General features: G+C 38.1%; 1 protein-coding gene across 1 annotated transcript; it reads left to right on the top strand.

The window, feature by feature from the left end:
* Nucleotides 1–1,273: 1,273 nt before the first annotated feature.
* si:ch73-52p7.1 (uncharacterized protein LOC100321084 homolog) lies at nt 1,274–12,494 on the top strand. Its single transcript, XM_063491738.1, has 2 exons — nt 1,274–1,336; nt 9,968–12,494. Exon 2 carries the CDS (start codon nt 10,005–10,007, stop codon nt 10,785–10,787), a length of 783 nt encoding a protein of 260 aa, XP_063347808.1. The 5' UTR covers nt 1,274–1,336; nt 9,968–10,004; the 3' UTR covers nt 10,788–12,494.
* The last annotated feature ends 331 nt before the right edge of the window (nt 12,495–12,825 follow it).

Raw genomic sequence — 12,825 nt, 5'->3', positions numbered from 1 at the left:
TCTTGCTAGCTCCCTGTAACCTTTAGTAGAAAAAAATGGCATCATTATGTGTCTCCATGCTTGTTGTAACCCCTTGCTCATATTGTGTGAAACCAGAAATTGCAAGAAAAGCACATCCATTAATTACCGGTGAACTGTTAACAGTTCTCACAACAAATCAGTTTCTTCCAGTGAAAATATCTCATAAACAGAGAGTTTATTGAAGTTCAGTGCCACCATCTCCAAACCATACACCATAGCAGGCTTTTATCAACCCCACATTAAACCCATATGTCACTCCTACCACACACCTTATGTCCACATACATGTCCAACACCACCCCCACATACTTCTCTGCCACTTCTGACTTCCTCATGCAGTGGCTTCCTCTCTTGGCATTGTTTTCATCATTCAAAGCTCCTCTAAGTAATCCTTTTACTTTTTCAGCTGACTCTCTTCACTTGTAAGCACATTTCCATCTCTATTTGTCCTGACCTCATGCACATCCTTTCCAGCTCGATGTGGTGGTTGAGCCAATAGCTATTTAAGTCCTATTTGCCTCCCTCATCAAATTTGAAAAAGCACACTGTAAAGATGCTGCAAACTTAAATTAAGTAGAGAAAAAGCTAGCAAATCAGTATGCTTTTCCTCCCTACAAACGCTGTCTGTTTACACCCAGATCATCAACATCATCAGTCAAGATGCAATTCTTAGTGGCAGGCACACACAAAAAGCACTTTTCTTTCAAAAATGAAGAAAATCAGAAGTATAGAATAACTTAAAGAATAAAGAAATTCACTGAAAAACACTTGAGCGTAGCTTCTCCCTCTTGAACTTCAAGACATAAAATTTTAGGTTTTTCCATCGAGATCAAGTCCAATTCTGGGATTTCCGATAGCACTTGAAAGCAGCAAACTTTGGATCCCTTCCATGTCCCTTAACGGGAAATCACCCGTTTTTCCCATGTGTCAAGCCAAAGAAAGCTCTCCTCACAGCTATTATGTGTTATATTTACCGACAGACAAAAAAAATTAAAAAGCCATTTATGGAGCCGTCACATTATATAGCTTATGAATGGAAGATGTTTTAAATCCAGAAACTTTAATGCAGTGATGACAAAAAAAGTATATATAAAAAAGTAAACAATAGGATTCTTCATGGGTCACTTATATTCAGAGCAGACAGAACTTTATTGTATTGCACTTAAGGCTGAACTCAGTCTCTTCCAGATGTGAGTTACAGCTTCCAAAGTGGGATACTTCCCACATCTTGACGTCAGCTGGATGTTTGACTTTCCCTCCCAATTCCAGCCTCACTCTGACGCATTCGCATATCTGCTCCTCAGCAGCATTTTGGGGTAAGTTACACAGCAGAAAACCATGAAAAACTTTCTCTATGCTTACTAACACTGAAGAGGATTTAGTGTACACTAACAGCTGTCAAATGTGTATGTTTGGGTCCTGTTGTTAACGCTATGTAAGGATCAGAAAGCCGAGCCCTATGTGCATTCTCATATTACATTACATAGCTTATGCATTCCTGGCAGTGTGCGTTATGTAACAGAAATATTCTCACAAATCTCTTTAGGTGAAACAGATATGCTCATGATGCTGGATTATCAGTTGAGAGTGCCTTTAATTCACTGTTTTGTGTCTCTTCACACTTTACTGCGAACCCCTGAAAGTTTTTCTTCTGAGACTGCTGAACAAACACGGATTTCACAGAGATTAAACTTAGGCTGTTAAACAGGACAGAAATTAAATTAAACTCCGACCCAAAGAATACAGCCTGATGTTTGAATTTTATCAGCGAATCACTGCATTAACAGACTCTTGCTGGACAGCGATTCATGTTTTTCAAATATGGGGAAGAGAAAGGAAGACAGTGTTCCATCCCAAATGTAGTCACGTGAAAACAAAAGTTTACATAAACCTCTGTGTCTTGGGAAATACCAAGTACACCCCATTAATTTAATAGCTTTTTTCCCCCTCCGCTGTATGTTTTCATCAGTCTCTTACATTGTTCTTTCTTCTAACATTGTTAGTAGGCCCCGATACAGAAATTTAATCAGAATTAGGTTTGGGCTTTAACTGTGACATGGCAACACCGTGATCCTTTTCTTTTTCAGCCATTCTGCTGTGCTTGGGATCACTGACCTGTTGCATCTCCCAGTTTCAGCCAAGCTTTAGCTTTGCTACAGATGGCCTCACCTTTGACCCCGGAATACTTTGTTATACAAAAGAGTTGATGGTGATAGTGCTGATGTGCTCTGTTTGTTTTTCACTGAACATAGTGCTGTGCATTATGACCAAACATCACCATCTTGTCAAAAGGACATTGTTTCCTAAGTCCTCCAATTTAATGAGATGCAACTTTGCAAAGAGAAAAGAAGCTTTCTCCTGGCAATGATTCCAAACAAGCCATACTTGGCAAGAACTTTAAACTTTTCTATACCAAGTCTAACTAAATGCAAATGATGCTCAATTTGTAAACTGATGTGTAGTGTCTTCTGATGATTTATTTGGTAGCTCCGACTATACCTCAGTAAGATATGCCAAGCATGTCTGATTAAATGTATTATCACTAAATGAGCTCAGCAAACTGCTGTCGGCCAGATTGTCTGTCATAGTCTGGCTGCGGAGCTGACTGTGTGGATTGAGGAGGTGGACCTAAGTGCAAACAAACAAAATGGCCAAAACTTGAGTGAAACAAAAGGAGCTGTTTATTCAAGGCCAGTGAAACAGAATAAAACAAAAGGCAAAACTAAATCATAACCTAAACTGGGTGAGCTAAACATAGCAAAACCCTGGAGACATGGCATGACATGGAAACAAGGTAGGATAACAGAAGCTCAGACAAGGAATGAATGAACACGAACAGACACAGGACACACAGGAGGTGATCGGGGAAAGTGGAAACTCATGGGGAAACAGCAGACACAAATGAACATAACAACATCACTGTGGAAGAGTAAAACTAAACACAATGAACATAGAAACACAAGACCTCTTCAAAATAAAACAGCAAACATTATGAGATGCAGACATGACAATACAAACTTGACAACATAAGACATGAAACACATGAAGGACAAGCGAGACTTAAACACAGGGGCTGAAGACAGAAGGGGAATCTAATAAACCATGAATAGTAACGGCAACCTAGGCATAAAGGAATTAATTTAGAGAACCTAAGAAACTTAAACTCAAACATAAACCATAAACATCAATATATATATGAACTCAAAACACTGGGTCAAAAGACCCAGGATTGTGACATTGTCCACGTTTTAGTGACCAACTTTTCATCATTCATCACATTCAGATGTGACTACTGTGGAGAAGTACAACATGTGGACTCAGAAACAAATTTTTTTTAATGTAACTTTGTCTCAAATGATTTTTTTAAAAAACTGCTAGGATTATAACTTTTCTTAACTGTTGCTACAGCTCATCAGATATTTACAATTTAAATAATGAAAAGCTCCTATAGAAAAATAGCAGTTACTAGCTATAAATCCTAATGTAACAGTGCCTGTGTTATGGTACTGGGTCATTTGACTGCTTATTTTATTCCTTGTGATCCGTGGTTTGTTTAATCTTTATATTTATATTTATATTCTCTAGTGTATTTAGTTTTGCTCCTTTTTCTTAGTTGTTTTACAGATCACGTCTTCCCTTAGTGTTTCACTGTCTTATGTCTAGTTCTTTGTATGCAGTTCATTCATGTCTCTGTGTCTTCCCCTTACAGTTATAACACTTCCTGTTTTGTTTTGAGAGTCAGTGCTCCTTGCGTTTTGCTTTTAGTTTTGCTTCCTTCATCTCCTCTCCTGTGATTTACTTCATGAGTCTTCTATTACCCACCTGTCAAATCTTTTGTCAAATATCTATTTCTGTTTCCTGTGTGGTTTCCTGCCTGTTTATTTCATTTTGTATTTCGTGTTTATTTCTCTAGTTTTAGGTTTTCAGTTGTTCTGTTTTTTTACACTGACTCCTTAGGACTTTGTGTTTTGCTGGACTTTCTACATCGGGCAATAAACAACTTGTCTTCTGTTCACCTTTGCCTCCCTAAGCTTTTCTGCATTTGGGTCTCACAGATTTATTATATACTGAGATTTTTGCAGCCTTATAAGCCACTCTGCGTGACACAGCTTTAACAAACGTGAGCAGAACAAGTGTTTGTTTTCTCCTTCTCCTTTCGGAACAGGAAATGGTCAACATTTTGTTTTTGTTATTTTTCCTTGGGAATAGGATGGGTGTCAGTGATTTTGTGTTCATTTGATTTTTATATGTGTTAATAGTTGTTCTTTATATGTTGTTGGTTTTGATGGATGCAGACTGTAACATGCTAATACATGCTATGTCAAGCATGGATCTTATCCCTCCTCTGTTTGTTGTCATGCTATATCCCCTTTGACTCAGTCATAACAGCTGCTGGGGGAAACCTTTTTATTTCAATCCCAAGCATTTATTTTCCTGACATGTTACTTCCAACCATTCCCTTTTGAGTTTGCTTTGGACTTTTCATACCAAGTTGATTACCTCCCTCTCCGTTTTAGTGGTTGGTTACATTGTGAGATGGTCATTTTAAATTTCTAACACCTTTTCCCAGGCAATCTTTGAAAACAAAACTGTTAGAAAGGCCAACTTTGAACCTCATGTCATAATTCTTTCATTGTTGGTCATATTTCATCTGGAGCAGCCCAGAATCTCGCTGTATATCTTGACACACTTTACCCTGTGTAGGATGGGCAGACTTTAGTCCGTGTTGGCCGTGGCCACCTGTAGGCACCACTTTGCTCCAACCCTGAAGCAGAATTAGTCTGAACAAAAGGAAAACACTCACCCTTAAGGCCAATGTCTGTCTGAATGTCAAAATAAATAATTATTAAAAGCTGGTAATCATTGCTCTACACTTCTAGAATTTTCAAGCACAGAGCCAACAAGTTTCTTTTATAAATGCAAAATTAAATAGGATTTCTTTCTTCGCTTTATGTTACTTTAAGATATTTAATACAATTGCCCAGCTCTTATAACAACCATTGCAGTTGGTGCAAATGTTTGCTTTCTTGCAGAGAAAAGAAGCCTAATTTCTGTCTGGTAAATATAAAACCACAGGGAGCAGCTTTCAAGGTTAGCTTACCAGAAAGACAAGAAACAGACATTCAAAGTTGTATTTATTAGGTGGAGGCTGTATTTCAGTTGGTAACAGCAACTTTCCCAGTTGGCTGTCTGCAGATACCTACAGTGATGCACGTAATCCAAGTGCACATGACACAGTTGTAATCACATTTTATGAGTTTGATACATTTCAGTTTTTTCCTGACTAATGCAAGGGTGTGTTTTTTTGTTCTTCCCCTTTGCCTTATTCTACTTTACATGCTTTTTGTGATAGGGTATTACAATTGAAATAACAACTTTTAAAATTTACATTGATATGTGTGTAAAGTCACCCAGTTTTCTTATGTATCCAATTCTGCAGTCTCCAAAAATATTTTGTTACAAAGAAAGAAAAATACAAAACAGTAATGAACCCTGAGATGTTACGTAAATCTCATCCATTGGTGAATAAGTGTAAGTACAACAACAACAACATTTTGCTCAGGATCATTTAAAATAGTTCAATTTAAAATAGTATGATGCTGTTGGTCAGTGCTGAGTAAGACTATTTGAAGTTAGATTTAGATAACTGTCTTTTGTTTAATGTAACCCAAAGGAAGAATGTAGCGGTCAGCTTCATCCGGACTTCAAAATAAGGCTGAAAGTCATGTTTCTGCACTGATTTTATTGCCAAACCAGAAAATCTACCCAGACGGTCATAAAAACCACGATTTCAAAACAGTGTTTTCTCTGGAATCTCAAAGCACAGCTGTAATTTTCTAAGTAAGTGTGTTTGTCCATGTGAAATTCAATGTGGGCTTTCTGTGCCAAGCAATATATCCTTAACTGGGGTTCAAATAGAGCACACCCATCACACATGTGTATGAGTGGGTGTGAGTGTTTGCGTGTGTGGGTCCTAATTCAAACCATCTGTAGATATCGTCCATATCTCCTCTCTTCATGTGTTGGTAAGTAAATATTTAATGCATTACACGTACAGAGTGACCTCAGTCCATTTTATTTAGTCATTTATGAAAGCAGACCTGAACTGAAAGAGCTTTTTAAAAAATATAGATAATGTTTAAGTCACAACTATATTAGATTTTACTTTTCTCTCTTTTTCTTGTCCTCTGTGATTAGTTCAGGTGTGTCTTGTTTTCCACAGCTGTATTCACTTTCACAATTGCCCTTCTGTGTGTATGCTTTATATATATATATATATATACTCCTCCCTGTTTCCATGCTCAGTGTACCTAGTTCATTGTGCCTCTGGCAATAGCCTGCTTTTCACCTTTTGGATTTTATTTTTTGCTTTATGGATATTTTATGGATATTTTCAACAGCCTAATTAAATGACTCATTTTTGTTAAATCCTACCTGTGTACAGTATTTGCATCTTGGGTCTTTCCCTCTACTCACTCTACATAATCAGCAGATTGTGATGGAGTTAAGTTAAATTGGTTGGTTGGCATGCGCCTAGCTTTAAAGCATAGTCCACTAATTTTCAATTGGGTTGAGCTCAAGGCTGAGAAGGAAATCCTAGAAGCTTAATGTTAGCCTGCTTTATTTAATTTGGATGTGTTTCTAGTGGAAGACCCGATCATGTCCGTCTAGCTGCTGATTTGAGGTGAAGTTGAAGAATTTAGAGGTAGTCCTCCTCCTCCTCCTTGTTCTATCCACTTTGTGCAATGTACCAGTACTGCTGGAAGCAAAACAGCCCCAGAGCATGATGCTACCACCACCATGCTTGACTGCTGGGACAGTGTTCTTAGGTTTGAAAGCCTCACCTTTACTCCTCCAAACATCTGTTATCATTGTGACAAAAGGCACACAAATTGGAAATATACAGTAATTGTAGATTTACACATGTTGGAACGATACTACTGGTCAATTCAACAGTTACTCCAATAATTTCTCCTTTTCATGCTAACAACAAGAAACCACCAATTGTAGTCAATCGTGATCGCTCTTGAGAACAGGCCATGGTGCTGTCTTGTTACAATACATTGTAGATCAGCAACACTAATCAAGGGATTTAGATGAGTGTATGCATATATTTGAGCCTTTATGTATACTTTTGACCCTGTGTGGATTGGAGAAAATCAAAAATATCATTGGATTTTTCCTCCCTCGATAAAGAACAGTTCAAATAAATCTTTAAAAGCCCCAAATTACTATGACACTTATGCCCACCTAAGAACATTGTACCAACAGGCAAGCATGTTTGTAAACTTGTAACCACAACTGTATATTTACAACAAAAGCTTTCAGTGCATTATCATCGTGTATGTCATAGTCCTCGGATTTCTATGCTTCTGTTTATTTTTGGATTTCGTGATTATTTTGAGGTTTTCTGTTACCATTTTTATGACTTTCGTTTTTTATGAGTTTCTCTCCTCAAGTTGATAATGACTATATCTATATCTATATATCAATGTGTCTCCAATGTTCGGCTTTTGGCATATCATTTTGGGTCATTATATGGCATTGAAATATTTAAGGTAAACAACAGGGCTGAGGTGTCTTTTACCTAAACTACACAGCATGAAACAAGACGCAGGCAAGTAAGGCAAGTAAAAACAAAAACAAAGTTATTACAACAAAAAAGCTGCAATAACATGCAAAATGAATAACTATGGACATTCAACCTTTCATCAATGTGTCCATCCATCTGTTTTATTTCATTTATCCAATTCATCTGGGCTAGAAAGAATGAAGTGTATCCCAGCTGTCAGGTTATTTATATAATATTTCATGATAAAAGGCAGCCAACTGATATCCTTTACTTAAAGGGTTAGCGTTTGGCATCAGGACTTTCTGCTTGATTCGATTTAGGAATGGCACTGTGTGCAATCACATCCATGCCTGTCAACCGTGTCTGCTAGAAAGCTTTGAATTCAAACTTCTCCTCTGTGTGTGTGTGTGTGTGTGTGTGTGTGTGTGTGTGTTTACTGTTTTTACTTTATTTATTTATTTATTTTAAATTCTTGTTCATGATCTATTACTCTAGTAATAGCAAACTCAGTTCGCCATTTGTTATTTTCAGTGACTGAATAAGTCAAACTATAAAAACGAACTAAAACTGCAAACAAAAAAGAGAAAAAAATAAGAAAATTGAAAGTCATTAATAAAATATGTTCAGACTGATGTCTCCCTGTTTCAAGCTCACACAGTCAATACAGCTTTATCTGTTTGTTTTCTGGCATGGTCCCTAGGTTGTGACCCAGGGTTGTGAGTTACAGTGGTGTGAAAAAAGTGTTTGCCCCTTCCTGAATTTTTCTTGTATGTTTGTCACATTTAAATGTTTCAGATCATCAAACATCAAACACAAATATTAGACAAAGATAACACAGGTAAACATAAAAAGCAGTTTTAAAGTGCTTTTTTTTTTTTTAATTAGGGGGATATTAGATCTAAACCTACATGGCCCTGTGTGAAGAGTGAAATATTCTATGGACTGACAAGGCAAAAGTTTTTTGGATCCACAAACTTTTTGAATGGTGTGCATCCCATTTTGTTAAAAGTAACAAAGCATTTCAGAAAAGGAATATCATGCCAGCAGTAATTAATGGAACCATGAATTCTGCCGTCTACTAAAACATCCTGAAGGAGAATGTCCGGCCATCCGTCTAATCTCAAGATGAAACGCACTTGGGTTCTGTTGTAGTCCTTTATTCCTCATTAGGTGATGTTTCATTTTGTGCCCAGTCTTGCCTGTGTGAAGTCTGTCTTGTCTCTGTGTTTGGTTTCCTTCCTGTTTGTGTTTCTGGTCCTTCTGTTACTTCTGGTTGAGTTTTGATTGTCTTGTGTGTGCTCGGTACAGTTTTGCTTCCCTTTGTCTCATTGGCTAGAATTAGTTCAGCTGTGTGTTTTTTCTTCAGGCGTCTCGCCTCTGCCTTCCTCTTCTCTTGTCTATTTAAACCCTCAGTTAACTTGTGTTCTTTGTTGCAATCATCCTCATGTTGTGTCCCATGCATTCTGTTTCTTCCATAGTGCCTAATTTGTAAGTTCCTCGTTCCTGCCTTCTCAGTTTTTTGTTTGTTGTTTTGTTCCCGTGAGTTTAGCAACAAAGCTGCTTTTAGCTTATTTCTCGATTTCTCAAGTCTGCATTTTGGTCCCACTCCTGTCTGCCTTACAGTCAGCCCTAAAGCTTTAGCACTGAAATGGATGTTTCTTCTTAAGTGCTGTACTATTTTATTATATGATCATTCCCATAATGTTATCATCCAAACTGAGCATTTATACTTAAACGTCTCTATTATGGTGCATAGAAATATAATATCTAAGACATGAAAAAGAGAGCACATTACACCAGTGTTACGTTTATTACACTGGCTTCCAGTACATTTTAGAATTCATTTTAAAATCTTGGTACTGACTTTTAAAGCTTTGAATTGTGATGCCCCTGCCTACATTTCTGATCTGTTAGAACCCCACGCTCCCTCTCACAGCCTGAGATCATCTAATCAAAGGCTGTTGGTAGTCCCACAAACACGTTTAGAGACCAGAGGTGATAGATTGTTTAGAGCGGTGGCCCCCAGGTTGTGGAATGCTCTCCCTTCATCATTACGTTGCCTTGATTGTATTTATTCTTTTAAAAAGCAGCTTAAGACTCATTTATTTAGATTGGCTTTTAATTAGATTTGTGCTGTATGTTTGATTTTCTTTTGTGGTTTTTATCCTGTGAATTGAATTGAATTGAACTGTAAAAAACAATAAAAAACTAATTTAAAAAAACTGAACAGACTGACTGTCTGTTCAGAGAATAGTAGCCTTTCTTTCTAATTGTTCATTCATTGTTCACCTTGATAACCATGGCCATAATTTACTAAGACTGCAACAATAAGTGTGATTTGCTGATAATAATGTAATGTTGTGTTTAAATGCAGGAATGATGAAGATGCTCGAGACTCTTCTTCAGCAGTGATGGCTGCCTTCAGCCCCCCTGCCCCTTTCCTCTGTGTGCTGCTGTGTGTTTCGGTGACTCTGCAGCGATCTGACTTGCGCCTGGCTTATGTAACCCACAACAGCTTTTTGTACTACTCCTGCAGCCAGGACCCGCAACCCTGCAGCATCTCATCGCTTACAGATTGCGTATGCAAGGACATCCAGCTCTCCACACTGCACCGCCTACAGTCGCACTTGTCTCCTGTTTTCCAGATGAGACGTTTAACCGTTTGGTTCACGTCACCGTCAAATGCAGCACGTCTGCTCAACAACTCAGAGGTGAGGCACCTCACATTGATCTATTGCGGATCCAGTGGGATGCCTCCTTTTAATCCGGAGGGATATTTTGCCGTGCACCACCTGGAGAGGCTGACGGTGGTCAACCTGCCACAGAAGCCATTTTATCCCTATCCAGATTTGAACAGAGCCAAGACTGGAGACCCAGACAGAGAAAACAATGCTGACTTAGACACAAATAGGTACAACACAGAAATAGACACAAATCTGGACTTAAGGAGAGATTATTTAAGTCTGTCTCCAGCACAGGTCCAAGACATCTTCCTGGGCAGGGAGCTCGGAGCAGAGTATTATGAACAAGCCAGACTGGGAATCATCCACAAATCAGTGCTGGAGGGGGGAGCAGTGGTTAAAGCATACACAGTAAAGACACACATAGACAGCAGTGGTGCGCTGCCTTTCCCTGAACTCCACCTGCCGAAATTGCCAGAGACATCTGTCATATATGTCACTTTTGTATACTGATAAAAAAAATAGTTTCATCTCTTTTAAAAGCAGGCTTTCAGTCATTTGAATAAGTGGTGAAAATGTCCACGTTTCTTGGAAACTGAATGCATTTGAAAGAGTTTACATTTGTTTTTGCATTCTTGTCCTGGGAAAAAGTTTTGAAGTTTTGGTTCAATAACTTTAATCACATCAGGCGGCCCAAGAGTTTGCACAGTTGTTTATTAGTGTGTTAAAATAGGCCAGTCAAAGAGTTTTGCTGTTTCTATGTTTATGCTGAAGGCAGTGGTTAGAAAGTACAATCTGTTTCCTTCCTGTGTTATCCAGCTGACCGATATTTACTCTTTTGTTTCCTATGCAGTGCTGTGAAAAAATATTTGCCCCTTTCTGATTTCTTTCCTCTTTTCACATATTCAGCACACTTACAGGGTTCAGATCATCAAAAAAGTAAATACAAAATACAGTTTTAAAATGGCAATTTTTATTTATTGAGGGAAAACTGCTATCCGAATCTACTAATTGATGACTCATACAGGAGGTCACAAAAGAGCACATAACATAATCTAAGTGTTGGCTTCACTTCAATCACTTTTTTTGTTGCTTCAGGATCAGGACATAGATGACTTGCTGTAATTGATTGAACCATGAATTTTGATCTCTAACACAAAATCCTGAAGGACAACTGTCCAGCCATCAGTTCGTGCCCTGAAGTTCAAGCACACTTGGGTAATGCAGCTACCAAGCATACCTCTAAACAGGCGATTTGTGCTTGTAAAGCCTCCAGTGTGGCGGAAGTAAAAAAAATACTGTGGGCCAAACTTCCTCCACAGAGATGTAAAAGACTCATTGTCAGTTATCACTAATGCTTGAATGTGGTGCTTGCTGCAGTAACCAGTGGCACAACTAATTATTAGGCTTAGAAAATGACTTTTTCACATAATGCCAGGTAAGTTTGGAAAACCTTTTTCTCATAAATACATTAAAAACTGCATTTTGTATTTATCCTGGTTGCCTTTGACTAATATTAAATTTTGATTGATGATCTGAAATACGTGTGACAAATTTGCAAAAATAAATAAAAATGGGAAGGGGGCTGAATCCTTTTTCACAGCACTGTATGTGATAGAAAATGGAGAATGCAATGAAAGCTGTGGTCCACTTCCTTAATCTAATGTGAGGCTGCAACACCGTTTCATATACTGCAGCAGTTTTTTTTCTGCATGTCATAATGTCAAGCACAGTGAATGTTGTGAAAAGATGGAGGGTCCCTAATTGCAACTAAACATTCAGCTGTTTCAAAATGATTTGGTGTAATGTTGACTCAAAAATAACTTCACTTACCCACAGTCTCACGTGTCTGCCATTGCTAGAAAAAAAACTAAAGAAGTTGATTTGTAAGCAAAACATGTTTTTATGAATCCCTCCCAGTTCTGCTTTCTCAAGCTGACTTTTTATTTTTTTGTGTGCGATCAGCAGAGCTTTTTGTGAAAGTATTAAAAACAACTTTTTGTTGTTGTTGTGAATTCAGTATAGTTTCTATGATACAGTGAAGATGGATTCTCAGCTCACCAAAAAGCTCCTGGTATAGTGGAAGCAGTTGGTCTTTGAGGATGTTTTTAGGAGCCCGTTCTCACTCCCGAGGCGTAACATCCCGACGTTTTGTCACGTCCTGCGGCGTTCCTGAGGAACGCGAAAGGTGACCTTCCACGTTGTTATGGTACGCGGCGGTTTCCAGCCCTGTACTGCAGCCCTAAACTTAACCTTATCACTAAGCCTAACCATAACCTTATGCCTAACCTTAACCATAACCTTATGCCTAACCATAACCTTATTCCTAACCTTAACCATAACCGTATCCCTACGCCTAAACCTAACCTTATCCCTAAACCTAACCATAACCTTATGCCTAAACCTAACCATAACCGTATACCTAAGCCTAAACCTAACCTTATCGCTAAACCTAACCATAACCTTATTCCTAACCTTAACCAGCACTTTAATGAGGTGAAATAGTGTTTTCTAAAGCGATTTTAAGGGAAAAAGCGAAGATGTGTAGATT

Source organism: Pelmatolapia mariae, linkage group LG13 (genome assembly GCF_036321145.2).
Source record: "Pelmatolapia mariae isolate MD_Pm_ZW linkage group LG13, Pm_UMD_F_2, whole genome shotgun sequence".
NCBI lineage: Eukaryota > Metazoa > Chordata > Actinopteri > Cichliformes > Cichlidae > Pelmatolapia > Pelmatolapia mariae.
Note: the sequence above shows the minus strand (reverse complement) of the source record. Positions and strands in the feature narration are given on the sequence as shown.

What these genes read in the sequence shown, in the direction of transcription:
- si:ch73-52p7.1 (XM_063491738.1), top strand. Translation starts at nt 10,005, where the DNA reads ATGGCTGCCTTCAGCCCCCCTGCCCCTTTCCTCTGTGTGCTGCTGTGT.